We start from the raw sequence: 16,682 nt of genomic DNA, 5'->3' as shown, positions 1-16,682 counted from the left end.
ACACACACACACACACACACACACACACACACACACACACACGCACACACACACACACACACACACACTATTCAGAACTTCTGTGGCTGGAAACAGGCATAAAGAAAGACAGAGACAGGCACACACATACAGACAAATGCACATCCATGCATGCATTCTTAACACACGAACATGCACCCCCGCCGCCCTGCATTGATTCATCACCCCCTTCCCTCCCCCAGCCCCTCCTCTGACTAGTCGCAAAGACGTTGTCATGGCCGATCAGTGGGCCAGGCCCAGTGTTGTGCCTGTGGCTGTTCCTTGTGGAGACACTGAAGCTTGCTAGCCTAGCTGCCCCACGCTGGATGTGTGCGGCACAGGGTTTCAGTTTGCTGATGCTCTTAATGAGCTTGGCAGCCCACGTATAGAGAGTAGCTGACTGGCTTACTAGCTGCCCAGCTAGCTTTCTGACTGAGTGAATGGCTGACTGGCTGACTTATTCTCTTACTGTCTGACTAGATAGTGTACTGGCTGAGTAATGTAGTGGACAACGGCCTGACTGACCGAATACAAGGCTTATTGGCTGAACAGTGAAGTCACTGAGGCCGTGTTGACATTAATGCAGATAAATTTGAAATCACTGCTTACATGTCAGAGGTTTTAAGCCTATTTGAGCACATGAGCTTTAGCCATCAGCTTTAAGGTACATCAAATGATGCAACTCTACACAAGCCAAATGATCTCTGATTATGGAGCAAACTTGGAGAAGACTGCACCACCAAGTCAAGATTCTTTTGACAAGATGTCACATCACATGACAATGATTCCTCTGCATTTTTGAGAAGATTGTTCCAAGGCCAAATTAGAGAAAACATTGTTAATGATCAGCATTACAGTAGACGTGGCCTGACTGACTGTCCCATGTTTGATTTGTTTCAGTTGGTTACTCCAGAATATCACACAGCATCTCTTCCCTCTCCTTTCCATTATTTTCTCCTCCTTCATCACCTTCTTCAGTGACACGAGTTTGAGCTTTCACGTTTTCTCTCTCTCTTTTACACACTCGCTGAATATCCCACATCTTTTCCTTTCCCTGTCCCTTTACTGACCTCCACTAATTTTATTTCCTTTCTTTTCCTGTTTAACCCCCCTTCCCCATGGCTGTCAGACACAGCTTCAACACCCTATCTGCTTCACCTTTACTGCTCACTTCCACAGCCTCTCGGTTCTGTTCCCTCATTTGCTGTGGTTAAAGAAAAGCAGAAATTGGCCCCAGAGCTTGCAGAGGTGATTGATATCAAATTATAGTGAAAATGGAAATGCCAATAAAATTGACGACCCTTCCCCTGTGCTTCTCCTTCCCTCTAGGAAAAGCAAATGTCTATAGGTCAGACTTACTTAGAATTTTTGAGAAGACAGAGGAAAGGTGGGAATATTAGGGGGTGTTAGTCCTAAAATCTAATATATCAGTCAGAATTTTCTTTCATTTTTTTTCTTCAATTCTCTCAGTTCAGTTTGTTTTCTCATCACTTTGTGTAAATGTTTTGAGGAGACTGTGTATTTTATGCAGGAATACAAGTAGGTTTCATATTCTGTACTTCAGTGACATGAAGTAGATATGTCATGGGTTTAGATGGAATGCAGGTTACTTCTCTACATCACTATGATTTGTGATTAATTATAGATTAGCTAAAGGTCTTTGGAGTTCTTTGATACCCTGTGTCATGAGTAAGAGTTTCAAAGATTATAGTTGCTGCATGCATATTTTATTTACCATAAATCAATTACTACTTTAACATTTCCTGATATGGTGCGGTTGACAATGAATACATTCAAAAGTAAAATCAAAGTTGGTGTAGTTTAGATGTGTTTATGTAATAAAATGGTAGCAAGAGACTACAGGCCAGAATAAGGTCATTTCTTGTGACAGTTCTCTCTCAGCATCCACACTTTTATTACGTATTCTTTGCTTTCTTTGCTCCCATTGTGATCTCTCTCCCTTGTTTCCCCTTCTCTCTTCCCCCTCTCTCCATGCTTCTCACGATTTCTCACCTCCTCCTAAGTCTGCTCGCCCACCCTTTTCCACTTGTTCACTTGTATGCATACTCGCTCACTTACTCACTGAGCTGGTGCTCCAGCCGTTTGCTTCTGTTTTCTCAACTCGCATGGGACAAGCCCCTAGGTTTGTTATTGTAGGCTTTGCTGAACATGAGCCGGTCTTTACAACGGATTGAGAGCATTTGCTTCCAATGAAAATCTGGTCTTAGATTACAGGGCCTCGGCTCGTCTCACCCCTGTTTTCCGCCAGGCAGAGAGATGTAGCAGGAGAGAGAGAGAGAAACAGAGGGGTGGGTGTATTTTAGTCCTGAAACAGTAGGCAGAAAAAACCCTCACTTGTTAAGGTTGGCCTGTGTTTGTCCCCTGCTAATGATGTAACTGAAGCTTGCTAAGTGACTGTGCTTTGAGACAGAGAGAGGTCTTGAAGCTGGGTGGACAGGTCACATTGTGCATGTAGTGTAATGCTTAAATGGTTAGTCAATCAGTCAGTCATTGGACAACCTTAATTGTTTAACCGATAGGTAAAGATTTTCTAGTTCTTACCTTTAGATGCCTGAATTTGTTGCTTATTTTGGATTTTGGATTGTGGAAGTGGCAAAATGGAATTTGAGAACAGCACCTTAGACTCTTAGTCAGTAGGCTAAACCATTGATCAAATAATCTGAAAATAATCAACATATGAATCAGTAATGACAATAACCCTGAGGTACAGGACTAGGAGTGCATAGTAGAGTGCAGAAGTGTGTGTGTGTGTGTGTGTGTGTGTGTGTGTGTGTGTGTGTGTGTGTGTGTGTGTGTGTGTGTGTGTGTCTGTATGCATTCTACATATACATGTACACATTGAAAGGATTATCCAGTGCAGTACACAGAGGTTACTGATTTGGTCAGAAGTACTTATTAATGTTAATCCAACTTTTGACCATTTTGTGATGTTACAGTATCCAAATCCTACCCCCTGCCTGACATACATATCTACATTGTTAATGAGCAGTGGCTGGAGTTGGCATCAGTATCGCACCAGCTATGAAAAGCAAACTCTTTTTCTTTTTTTAGCCCTCCCCCAATCTCCGTAGCGTCACCTCCACTTTCACACGAGGTTCATTAAAAAGCCTTCAATATGTGTGCATATGTATCTCCTTCTGCCAGAATAGTCATAGAGAGAGAGAGAGAGAGAGCTAGCCAAGTGTTGTTTCGTATGGATCTTTGAGATCCTCTCTCTCCTAATGGTGTATATAATTCAGATGCCCTCAAGGCATGCTTTCAGGAATTCTTTTGCCTGAGGTAATGGGGAGCAAAGGCCTGGGTTTTAGGCCCTTGATTATTCTATTGATGTGGCAGGCTGGAAAAAAGTCATCTCCAACCGGATTAGCGCCAACATCCCCATTAATTATCGATGAATCTGGGGCTTAAGGTTTAGCTAGGTGCTGGTTGTCACCCTCTGCAAGGAAGTGGAGCGCGGGCCTGCTTGAATGCAGTTATCTACTCCCGTGACAGTGAATAGATCTAGAAGCTTTAGAAGTGCTCTGTGTGTAATCAATAAATAACTTGATTTAATTCTGTGCACTGCTTCAGTGGTTTTTATTTCTTCTACTTTCCTTCCTCTTATTTATAGTTGAGAGGCACTATGGCACAAAAAAATCATTTATCATCTGCTGCAATTTCTAGCAGTAGGGGTGCCACTTGTTTACCTCTTCTCATGTCTCTTTTATTATTATCGTCTTCATTGAGGGTGGCTCATATTTTTGAATAATGATAATAACAATTAGGCTTTTCACAGCCACAGCGTTCTATCCACTGGAGCAGTATGGGATGCATACAGTAGTTTTGAATATGTGCAGTGTGTGTGTATGGGCTCATGTTGTTGAGTCTGAATGCAGAGAAAAGGCCCATGGAGCACCTTCCTTTCACTTTTCCTCTCTGTGCTCAAATACTCTAAGCTGTCTCAGTGTTCCCCCTTGGTGAGGTTAACTGGCCTTAATAGAGCCTTATCAAAGCCCTACAGGTTGCTGTAAGCAGCCATGATGCTATTGTTATGAAAAGCAGCTAGCTTTGTTAGCGCTGTTTGTGCCTCTGACTTCCTTTTTTCCACCTATTTTCCTTTTATTTTCTGCCTTCCCCCTCCTCGCAACCTCCCCTTTTGTAGTGCTGTGTTACTCTTTCCACCTCAGGTAAAATGGCAGAATGCGCCGGGGCGACGCTTCAATAACTATTTTCCCCTCAGGATAATAAAGACTAAATCTCTCTATCATTCTCAATTCTGCGTGGGCTTGGATGGGAGAGTGGGGAAATGCAACCTTACAAGTCCTTTGTGCTCCCCTTTTCCCGCTCTTTCTCACAGAAAGATGCGAGCGCTTGCTCTGTTTTCAAGTGGTGGGGGAAGAAAAATGAAAGGCAGGGTTATTTATAAATGTATTAAAAATGAATGCATTTATGAGGTGCTGTTTTCCAGCCATTCTCTACTTGCCATTGTTGCGTCTCTATACCTTTCGTCTGAGCATACAAAGCCCTCCAGAATTCCTTCGAAATCGTATTTATTCTCTTTGAGGCGCAGCGAATGCAGGAAGTAAACAAACTGTGTGTCTGATCTTTACTGTCTCTTCCTGTTTCTTGTCATGTGACAGGTGATGGCTTGGACAACAGTGTGGCTTCACCGAGCACAGGGGATGACGATGACCCAGATAAAGAGAAGAAACACAACAAGAAGAGAGGGATCTTCCCTAAGGTGGCCACCAATATTATGAGAGCATGGCTGTTCCAGCACCTAACAGTGAGTTGAATAAAAGCATTTGTTCTCAGCTTTGTATCATGTGTGCACACTGAACTGATCTTTCTATCCTTTCTCCCTTCTTATTTGATACACCCTCAAACACTAGCACAATCATACACACCATCAGAGTCTCCCTTTTCCCCACCATGAATCCCAGTTTGTAGGGTGAGCACTTCAAAGACAATCCTGTGTAATCTGCTGGCTATCTCAGCAGCCTGCGCTCTGACTCCTCATCTGCTGAAACTGAATAAGGATGAAGCCCAGGAGAGGCGCCCCTGGCCATAACTGCTGCAGATACATAGATGAACCTTATTAAGAACAAACCTGTCATTATTTAACGGATGCCTGGGATGGTGCAAAGGCCTGTGGTTTGCCTCTATTCTTACCCAGATATAGCACAGAAAGCCAAAGCTGTTAGCACCAGCTGACAGCATCACAAATTGTCTGTGGGGGAAATAGTTTGGGAAAATGTATTTTTTCTTAAAGTGGAGCCAACAGAATGATGAATGCTGTCTCATTTAACACAATTTTCTCTTTATTTTCACCGACTCACCAGCCACAGTTAGCATTGCTAGGCATTATTCTAGGAGAATAAATAGAAACTTGTTCCCATGTTGAGTACTGTACTTTATGGGGACTCTTATGTTGCAGAGTTTGCATCAGTGCCCCCATAAAGGAGTCACACCATAGTTTTGTAGCATTTTCTGCAGTGTGATTGATAGAATATAATGCTAATTTAATATTTTATTTATCCCTTTGGAGATATTGTCTGGTTTATAATCACTTTCAAAGTTTACAATAACACTATTCAAATAAAAAATTTAAATTCTTTAATTTACATGAGCAAGTAAAACTGTAATTTACATGGATCAACAAAGAAAGCTTGAAATAGTGATGTCTTCACTGTGTTTATTGTTGCATATTCTTGAGTACACTTTGAGGTCTGTGTTAAGGAATATGCTTCAAACTTGAGCCAGGCTTGCATCACACACATTCTGCTTCTGTCAGGAGTTTGTGTCGAACACAATACAGTTTGACTGCGTGGGTGTTGGTTTGAATTGCACAAGCCAACAGGGAGGATGCTAGGGAAAGTAATTTGGTTGTTGGATAGTGGATATTGCATGAGCCCCATTTTTTATTTAATTATTTGTAGTCTGTCTGTCTTTGATGCTGATGGTAGTGTGGCACAGAGATGTATAGTATATATGTCTACACAGTATACAATACACTTCTCCCTAGCCTCCTTGTACCTTTGGCTTCTCCTTGGGCTCTCCCATTTCCATCTGACCTTCATCATCTCATTTACAAAACACCAACTCATAATCACAGTACACACATCATCATCATCGTGCACTCTAACCTCTCCTCCAACTCTCTGGCCTCAACCCCCCAAACGTTCAGGGCCACAGAGGAAAAGTGTTTAAAACTTACACACATCCTGTCTGTGAAAACAGTTCAGCACACATACATTCCTAGTCAAACATGCACACACACACACACACACACAGCGATACACCTACTGTGTCATATTACACTATGAGTTGGGTGAATGGGAGGCTTCTGCAACGTTATATCTCAAACAGTGGGAAGGATATAAGTGAGTGTCAAGGGAGTGAGAGAAGAAGAAGAAGAAGTGGAGGAGAAGGCAAGGAGATGAAGTGGGGGATGAGGGGGATCCATAAACTTTTTCCTTCTCCCAGGCAAAAGTGAGAGAGAGGTACTAAAACATGCATATAGGCACACAGTAACACATAAGGTAAATCGCTTTATGGTCCAAAATGGGAAGAAGCTGTTTTCTTTTGGTGCAAACAGCTTTTAAAACTTTGAAGTAAACTGAAAGGTTAATGAAAAAAAAAACACTTCCAATATGTTTATCCTCATCAATGAGGCCACACAGAAATGAAACCCAAGCGGAGAAGAGAAGCATCTTCTTTGCTTATGAGCAATGTGGTCTTAATTTTGAAAAACACTGGCATTAACAATACCCCTGGTGTCAGATAAATGTTTGCAGTATTGTTTACAATGCTCATTTTTCAGTAGCCCATTTCATTTAATCATTATATGTTTGTGTTTATAAGTGCTACACATCACACCTCCAATTCAAAAACATTTACAGGATCTCGATCTCTTACACTCTGTCTCTGCTAGTACGACCATAAGCATGGACAGCTGATCCAGGCTCATCCACAGCATCAGCTGGCCTGCCTTTGTTTCACAGAGGGCTGGGGAATGCGAGTCTCACCTCTTAGACATAGACACTTAGGCGCACTCAGACGTATGAATGCATTAATGTACAGTAGAATAATAATGGAGCCAGGACGTGTTATTTCGCAAGTATAATAAATACCGTATGCTGGAATGTGAAACAGGTGCAGAGGCAGTTGGCAGAATACAGTAGAAAAGAACAGGGTGCCCGCCTGTATTTTCTGCTATTCGCCCTCACACTTGGACCCTCAGGGGAGTTTCCATTGTACCAAAGTGGAAGGGAAAGGTGGGTGGCAAACTGAGGCTGAGAAAGCACCAGAGGGGTAGGTGGTAGGTAGCATTCACATGGCTGACTTTTAGGGTTGTTCTGAAGACATTTCCGCAACTCGGCTCACTTATGCATCACGGATGCTAATTTCCAGTGTCTTATTGTAGCAGGAAAAGGGAAAGATTTTAAAGGAGAGAATTCCATGTTTGTTATTAGCATGGACATCACTGGAGTCAAAGCCACGGTGCTATGGGTGTAATGAATGTAAAATCAAGAAATAACAGGAAAATGAATGGAAATTAGGAAGGAAAGGTGAAACAGCTATTCTGTGAAGCTTCTGTTTACTGTGTGATGAGCAGAGTGAGAAATAGAACAGTGCTGTTGAATCTGTGATGATGGCGACAGTCGCAGCTCACTGAATTCTCTCCAACAAGCCCAGTGAGTTCATAAGTTGTCAACAGTGCTTGTTGAGGAGCAAGTTTATCAGAAGGATTTGGCTGCTCTGACTTGGAGTGACTACAAAACATTAGCGTTTACCGTCTGTCACCAAAGGCGGAACCATGCGGCTCGCTGCCAGCTTGACATGCAAATGTAAAGTTGGTGGGAAACCAAAATAAAGAGGTGGGGGTGGAGCTTTTCCACTTATGCCTTCATCTCATTTTGATGTTTGTTTTCCAATGACATTCTTAATTAAACATATGTTGTGACAACTACTCATTTGGTTTTTATTGACAAACTGAACATTTGATGAGGGAAATCCGCAAAAATGTTTTTCTCCAACTGACAAACTCACCTTTATATATGCATGACGTGTGTGTGTGTTTTCATTTTTCAGAAATAGCTACAAATATATGTTTATCAAAATCCTTTAGATTGTACAATCATTTCTAAACTGACAAAGGAAAAAGCTTGTACACAATCCCTATTTCCTCCATCCCTCCTATTGTGCAGTTGGAGTCCACCCACCCCCTGCCTGCACCCTCTTCTCCTCACAAATGGTATTTTCTTGTTTAATTTAACAAGAAATGAGTAGTAAATGAAAGCTCAGGCCTCAAATCCCCAACGCACCCTGTGCTCTGCTCTCCACTCCCCTATGAAAAGGCAATTTGTGAAATTATGTGATAGAGTAATTAGATGGAATTTACCCCCCGCCTCCCTACTACATACACACCACTTGTATTCTTGTTTAGATTGTTGCTTTGCTAAACTGAAGTAGGGTTGTGTGTGTAAAAAGGAAGGGCAGGGGGGGGTTTGGCGTTCAGTATATTAGCCTGGCAGACTGGGGGACACACTCTCATGCACATTATCCCTAACGCGCTCTCATTCTGGCTCTCCTCCCGTCCTATTTGTACACAGAGTCGGTGTAACAAGGGGCAGCCGTGATTGCGGCTCATAAAAGAAGCCAACTCACAAACTCTCAATGAGCTGTTTTTATTTCCCCCCCTAATTTTTTTCTCCCCTTAAAATGTGTAAAATTCACAGAGCGAGGTTATAAAAAATATCTGACTGGAAGGCATAATCCTCCATTTATACAATTAGTGTAATTTAACTGCTTGTGTACGCAAATGTAGCTGAGCTGGCGGAGTGCTGCTCCCCCACAGCAACATGCAGCAGGAGTTTTGAGCAGAAACAGGTGTGAAAAGTGATATAATTCATTTATGGGCTGGTAGAGGAAGCCTGGAGGGGGGGTGGGAGGAGGGTTGGTGGAGGCAATGGATGGATAGGTGTGCTAATCATTGCACTTAAAGGAAAGATATTTCCCCTCATAATTGAATGGTTCAGTTTGGGATTGAACAGAACAACAAGACAGAGGACACAAGTTTAATACTACAGCAGTTTGGAAGATTGTTTTCTCAAGTTGGGGGAGGGTGCATGGACTATATTCAGTTTTTGGTGACTGTGGAGACAAATGATTACAGCTGCAGAAAATAATATGAAATTTATATTGTTAATGCAACGCAATATTAACTTAAGACTTATCAGTTCCTAAGATTCACGGCTAAAACCACACACACACACACACACACACACCAGATATGTAAAGCCTCATATGATCAACAGAAAGGGGAAACATTTGCCAGAGGTCAAGGTTCACTGTTGCCTCAGATGCCATTAGTCTTTGGCTGTTTATTGCTGGAGCCTGAACATGTCAGCGCCCTGGTCAACTGCAGCAACACAGGCCTGGAAGGGTGATCTCCAACTGGTCTGATATCTTAAGGTTACTCTGGCCATTTTGGAATTTTGAAGGAAATGAGGAAAAGAGAAAGGGGAATAAAATCATACAGTGCTTGAAACGAGAACACAAAGATGTTGTATGCATTTTTTATATTTATGACTAAGGTTGTCTTGTGATTGTCATTAGAGTTGTTTATTTTGGTTACCCATTCCATAAATAAAGTTTCTCATGAAAAATAATTTCAGTTGACCACTGACGCCACCAGGATGACTTTAATAGCTTTGCAAAGACATCAGGAAGGGCAGTAAAACATCAGCTGACTGTTTTCATTCATTTATTCATTACAATGTCCATACTGATACTGCATGGTGACCTATGTGGCCTCATGTCTCTGATTAGGTCTTAATCTAACTGGCAGCCAGAATCTTAGGTGCCACTGCATTAAAATTTCAAAGAGGTCCTAAGATCAGACAGGCAGCCGGGTCTGCCAAAGGCCTGGCGTGACACCATGGTAAGACCGAGCAGTACAGAAAAAACAAGAGAACAAATTAGTCGAATCCTCGGCATTTTTTCTCGCTTTTAGATGCTCTATCTTTCTAGGAAAGGAAGTGGCTTTGGGCTGTGTGTCTGTCTGTGAGGGTTAGAGTTTGTGTAAATGTATTTGTGATTCCTTTAGTTTGTGAGTGTGTGGCTTGGAGTGTGTGTGCATGTGTGTTTGTACGAGGGCATTTGGAAGCAATGACTTGTCTATACCAATCGCAGGAGCAATTGGTGTCAAAGAGGAGGCAGCTGAGTCAACCTACCTACCCCCACTACACACACACACACACACACACACTCACTCCCCCCTACCCCCACATTACCCCACACCTTGTAATGAAAACATCATCAATTATCCCTCTTGACAGGCCTCAGGGACCAAAGGCAGACAGTTCTCTTTGGGGCTTCTCTTTTGTGGACTGACCCTCACAGACACATGGACTTGTTTCTCACACACCTACTCTTTGCAACCATTTCATGAAGCCGATAGACTGATGACCCATCCAACCCAGTAGGGTAGATAGTGGGTCTTGGGAGTGTGAGATAGTGGGACCAGTCCATCTGGTGGAGGTGTAGGGGGCAGGAGGTGTGTCTGTGGTTACGGGTATGGTTGGGGGGGGACCCCTCAGTCCTAACATGGACTCCTGGAAGGCCATCTGTTTTAAGATTGATGGATGGAATGATGGATGGATGAGTAAATGAATAGATGGAGGAATACAGTAGATGGGGAGAAAGACTGACAGATGGCAGATGTAGGCGTTTTGGAAGATGTATTGCAGAAATGTTGTGGTGGTATTGGCAATGTTAGCATATGATCAACACTGGTTCATCATATGCCACTGTGACTATTGTTGTTTAGAAAAGCAAACCTGCTATTTGCCTTTGTGATTTATTAAAACTAGTATAGTGGTTCCTCTGCCTTGGTAAGGATGTGGTTTATGTACCCTGCTTTAGACATGCCTGCCCAACTTAATGTTTGGGTTTCTGTGGTGTTCAGTGGTGGTTTCAGAGGCGCTTCCATTCTGCCAAAAATCAGATTCTGAAGCTACATGCTTTGATTTGTTTTTAAAAACACTTTAGTATAAATATCAGACTCTAATATGTTGAGTATTGGAACCTTTCCATCCAAAGCTCTGTCTGTATGGAAGTCAATTTGGTCGAATCTTGGTCTCATGCAACATATATATTAAATATTTCTTGTAAGTTGTTTGCCATTTTGGTTGGTTGGGTTTAATCAGAGAGGGTCAGTTCAAAGTCTGACCATACGGTATGTCGATCACAGAAAGGTCAACATAAAGTTGACTTTCAGTATATACTGGAGAAAGCTTTATGTCAGCTTGTGTATGCTTAGTAGTCATGTGAGGATACTCCTTCTAATCTCATTCAAAGCAGGCTGAAGAATTGGTTGCAAATATTTGTATATACAAGTCCAGGTCAGGTCTTTTACAAAGTCTCTTGAGCTCTCTCTGACAACCCTTTATTTCAGCATTTTCTTCCACCTTTCTGCCTCTTGTATCATTTTACCCCCTACTTAAAAGCCCTCAAGGGCAGTTAACTTTAAATTTGTCACCTTTGAACTTTTCCAAAATATCTGCTATAGATCTAGACCAAAAGCAAGTGTTTGTGAGGGTTGATCTGGCTTTAGTCAGGGGGCGAGTTGGTGTGATTCCTTGAGAACATGAGAACTTTACAAGGTTGGCCAGTAGTACTGGAAGAGATATAATATGCACACAGATCAGTTCACGTTCCAATTTTAGAATCTGTTTTGGTTTTTGATTTAACAAATTTTTACTTGTTTTCAATGTTCATAGCCTAGTGAGAACATATTATATTCACAATCTTGCTTTTTCTCAGTGACACTTCAGTAGTTTCTTTTTATGTATTAAAATGCAGGGTGTTTAAATTACATAGATTAAACAAATATGAAGAAATTATTAAATCCTCATTTCTCAATTACCTTGTCAACACCTTTGCCGTCTCCGTTGTCTCTTCTCTTTGCCATCCTTCTCTCCCTCTCCCCTCCCCCCAGCCCTCCTGTAATTTCATAGTTGGGAAACTATGAAACAGTTCAGTGTGTGGTTTCATTGTGGTTTGTCAACATGATTGATGGCTTCATGCTGAAGCTGTGTTTCACACTAGTCCTCTTTTTCATTATCAGCTGTCTGTGATAAGTTTGTATGTGTGTGTGTGTGTGTGTGTGTGTGTGTGTGTGTGTCTTCAGAGTGCACAAAGGCCCAGAAAGTCAAATGTGCCAAATCACTCTTGGTTTGGTACCCACTAATCAGTTTATGATGATCTGCAAATCTGAAGAAGAGGCTCACTCTCAGTCCTCAGACACACAAACACACACTCAGATGCAAACACACACTGTCCTGTGGCAGTGACGTCAGTGGTCGGGTGGGGTGTGGAGTTCCCCACCATCACTGTGGTATTTATTGAAGAGTGAGTGGCAAGTTGACATGTGGAAAAGTAAGGGAAAAATATTGTCATAAGTCTGTGGTTAGCTTGATGGAACGGTTCTACCCAGCACTTAGAGATTAGTAACACAAACCTCGCATTCTCACTATAAGTAAATACATAAGCTCCAATACACTTCCTTTTTTTATTTAAAACTTCTTAAATGAAGCCTTTGCAGTAAAGTGTCCGCCATCTTTCAAGAAACAGAGTTTAGCACAGCTGTGTGTAGCATGATTTTGTTCAGCTAGTGATATATTAACTCTGCTAAGTGTGAAATCACATTAGCGGTAGCTGTTAGCCATTATCCATTGGCTGTGTTTGGTGATCCAGAGGATTGCAGGATCTTTTCGGGCTGAAGTCAGCAGCTCAATACCTTTTACTTACAGTGACTGCAGCAGCCTGCCCTAGATACATTTGGTGTGTGTGTGCATATGTATGTGAATGTATGCAGTTGTGGTATTATTTGTGTGTGTCAGCTTCATGTCTCTTTTGTAAGTGCTGTGAGAGACTGCACATGCCTTTGTGTCTCACTTCATGCATGCTTGATGGATTCTGTGGCTTTGCCATCGTGGTAATCAGTTTGCGCGTTGGCTGAACTAATTTATCAATTCAGTTCCTCCCACTTGTATTTTCTCCCATGCGTGAACCCTCTCTCCTTCCCCAACACTCTGTCTCCCTCTCAGACAAAACACTTCTTTCTGAAAATACTTTGAGTTTCCTATCGTTTATGCATGCTTTCTGCCTCTTTGACTTCTCTCCATCTCCTGTTTTCTTCCACAACTCCCTTTCTCTCAGTTTTCCTATAATGCACAGCTGTGTTGCCTTATATTTTAATGGCCTTGAACCATGGTATCAGAGCAGTACTGGTGCACTTGTGCTGTTTCAAAGGCAGTGGGGAGAGAGATATGATTTATGGATGAGATGTTCTGTGATATCTGTCCATAACTCATCTTTGTACACCTACGTGTCATATAATAGTATAATTGAAGTTTTCAGCAGAATAAAAACAAACTTGTAAAGCTTGTGATGCATAGAGGCATGTGGCGTGGAAGGTATGGCCATGGGCTGGTTGTGTGTTTACACTCAGCTGAGCCAAGGTGCCCTCGTGGAGGGTGATGATCAGGTGTGTTGTGTGTGTGTTGCTCCGACACATGCACTAGTATGCATGTGGAAATGTATGTGTTTTTTATATGGGTTGTGTTGAGAGTGTGTATATCTGTGTGTATCTGTGTGTGTGTCTGTCCAGTGGAGTGAGAGAAATCATAGCTAGTGAGCTGTTGAATGCAGACAGGCAAAAACTTGCAGTAGAGGAGTCAAAGCGGAGGACTGGGAGAGGAGATGTTCCTTTTTTCCTCTTTCCTCTCTCTGAGGTGCTCTGCTGTAGTGTTAGCGATGGCAGGAGGAAGTGAACAGGGCAGGGGGTGCTGCTCACTTGTTTGTTATGACAGATTAAATCATTGATTTGTAAAAGCGGTGCACTGATGGAGAAGGCCATCCACTGCTAAAGATGAGGAGAGAGAGAAAGCAGGAGAGGGAGATGGAGGGAAGCATTTGGCTGAGGCGAAAGAGGTGAGATATTTAAATCAAAAGGAAAAAATAAGCGCCAGTGGTAAAGAGAGGAGTTAAGCAGAGATGGAATAAAAGGCAAAAGAAAAGGGAAATAGTTCAGCAAAATGCTAAATATAAAACAGAGGGATGGAAGGGCAGAACTGGGTGAGAAAGATTGGGAGATAGAGAGATGAGAGGCAGGAGGGAGCGGTATAGGTGTACTTTCAATGACAGAAATGTCAGAGAAAGCCAAAGCAGGAACATGGGGTGAGAAAGCTGCATCTTTCACTAGAATCAGCTGTGTCCTCCTTCCCACTTATACTTGCAGCTCCAAAAAGCATAAGGGAGCAATTGTGAAATACCTAGTTTCAGCATTCCCCCAGCCCAGGTTCTTTTCACCACCCTAGGGCCCAACGGTGAGTTTCTAATTAAAACGTTGGGGGCAAAAGGGTAATTATGATAATAACATAATAATATCGCCAGGGTTATTAGAATGTTATGTGGTCCCCAAATTGCTTCCTCAGAGAGATCATATTTCAGTGGCATTACATAAAGTCAAATTTCCTTGAAAGTCAGGTGAAATGAAATGGATTCCCCCATGGTCGAGGTGCAATTTGAGAATCTGATTCCCTCTTGTATATCATGGACACTGAAGCTAAAAAAAAAAAGCCATTTAGTTTCTCACCACAATGACATATCCAGTTCTCATCCTTGATTACTTAAATGTTCAATTTAGTCCAAAGGGTTTATGTGGTTTGGAAGTCTCTTCTTTTGTTTAATTGTTTTGAACTCTCAGGTCTTTGTAGCAGGAGCCACATATAGCTGCGTCTAACAAAGAGAACATTTGTTTTTAAGTTAAGAAGTCACTGCTAGAATGCTAGTTCTGAGCACTGTTGCTTGAAGCTAGCATACTGGTGCTCTGAGGTGCCTCCTGCTGTTTTCCCTCTCCTTTCTGTGGTACCTGACTGGGATGAGGCTTTGTGGATCCCTCCTACTCCCCATTTACACACCCCCTCTATCCCAGGCAGCCCTGAGGCAACCCACCTCCAGCTGCGGCTGCCGTTCACTGCACTGCTTGGTGCAAGTACCGATTGCTTTGGAGTGCTTCCCCTCGCTCAAATAGGCAGTAATTATAGGCTTAAAGAGGTTTAGTGGTCCAGCAAACTACATAATCACCCCCTGAATTAGCCCCAGCTCATCAGCCTCAGTCCAACGAGCAGCGCTTACCACTAGCACTAGCTAGCATGCTGCACCCCCTTCCCTTTATTGCGCAGGGGGAAGCACAGCAGCAGGTGCTGTGCAACATCCGCCCCCCAGATAAATTTAGTCTCTCCTGTGCTTGAAAAGGGAGGACTAATGAAGCACACCCTCACTTTTAGTGAAAGCAAACAGAGAGTACAGACACCACACTATACAGCACACAATATGAGATGCTTTCTTTCAGTATCAACAGACCTTTACATTCTGTGTCAAACACAACAATGCAGCACTTTGTTAAGACTTGAGACTCATGTGCGCACATGCTATAAGCTTCAGTATACACATAGTCTAGAGACACACCCAAAGCACACAGATCATTGTTCACACCCTGTAGTGCAGCAGCTACAGCTACAGCTACAGCAGTGGCTGTATATTATGTGCCCATAGAGCTTCAGAAAAGTGAGGAATGATGATAATCATCAATTATCACTGTGGTGAAGCTGTACATTGTTTAATCCACTGTGTACTAGTGCTTTAATGACAAACCTTTCACCCTTTGCCACACCAGTTAACTAGAGTTATCTTGTTCCCAAAGGCAAGAGAGATTTCCTTAAATCAACAAAAGCTGTTTTTTGAGAAGGAAAATATTCATTAAAGAATGAAAAGCCCAAGAACATCAGTTTTTTTTTCTCCATTTTTATTATCTTCAGAAGAGATGGAGAGGTTTGATGACAAAAACAGTTTGAAAGGAAGGTTCTTTGTCATTTGTGATGCATATATCGAGGTTTTTAAAAAATGCTGTAGTGAATTATTCATGCTACAAGCTTTGAATTGCTTTGTAGTCCAAAGCCATAAAAGTGGATGTTTCTACTTTTTTTGTGCTTTACAGCACTAAGACAGTGGGTGTTTATTTTGCGCAGACTTTGCTGAGGGCACTCTGAAACTCTTATCCTGTAGTTGGCTCATTTTGAGATCTGCTTTTGGTGTGTTTTATTTTGCATAGGAGCAGCCTGAATCAGAGGAAATTAGGTTAGGGGTGCTTTATTTTTTCTGTTGTTGTTTTGTTTGCTCTCACCCCCTTTTCTTTTTCCTTTAATCCCCCCTTTCTCCTAGAGCCAGCTTTGTTGCTGGGTCCCTGCTCTCTAATGAAGTCAAAAGGATGTCAGTCGATGCCACCTACACAGAAAGGAATTTGAAATGGTGTAGTGGTGTGTGAGCACACACAGTGGATGAAACTTCCAGTGAATGAACAAGAAATTTGGGAAATTGGAAGCTTGTTGTATGAGATACAGCAGGCTTACAGTTAGGAAGGCTTGTTTTAAAGTCTGCTCATACTCACGGTTCTGGATGTTTGTTGTTAGCATAACAATGTTCTTGCCTCCCCAAATATTTAAAGTAATCTCATATATGCCTGGCAAGAACAAGGCTACACCTCCAGTAAACCGTGTGTGTGTGTATAAGACAGTTTGGTATGATACTCTAAT

At 42.2% G+C, this 16,682-nt stretch overlaps 1 protein-coding gene across 5 annotated transcripts in view; it reads left to right on the top strand.

Annotated features, from left to right (window-relative positions):
• Window positions 1-16,682, top strand: part of meis1b (Meis homeobox 1 b) — a 188,138-nt gene that overhangs the window by 140,197 nt on the left and 31,259 nt on the right. For all 5 annotated transcript variants that reach the window (XM_020601805.1, XM_020601808.1, XM_020601807.1 and 2 more), the window contains one exon: window positions 4,659-4,804. In XM_020601805.1, the coding sequence (XP_020457461.1) occupies window positions 4,659-4,804 (146 nt within the window). The remainder of the gene's footprint in view (window positions 1-4,658; window positions 4,805-16,682) is intronic.

The sequence above is a fragment of the Monopterus albus genome, unplaced genomic scaffold (assembly GCF_001952655.1).
Source record: "Monopterus albus unplaced genomic scaffold, M_albus_1.0 scaffold52.1, whole genome shotgun sequence".
In the NCBI taxonomy this organism is placed as follows: Eukaryota; Metazoa; Chordata; class Actinopteri; order Synbranchiformes; family Synbranchidae; genus Monopterus; species Monopterus albus.
This window is presented reverse-complemented; position numbering and strand designations above follow the sequence as displayed.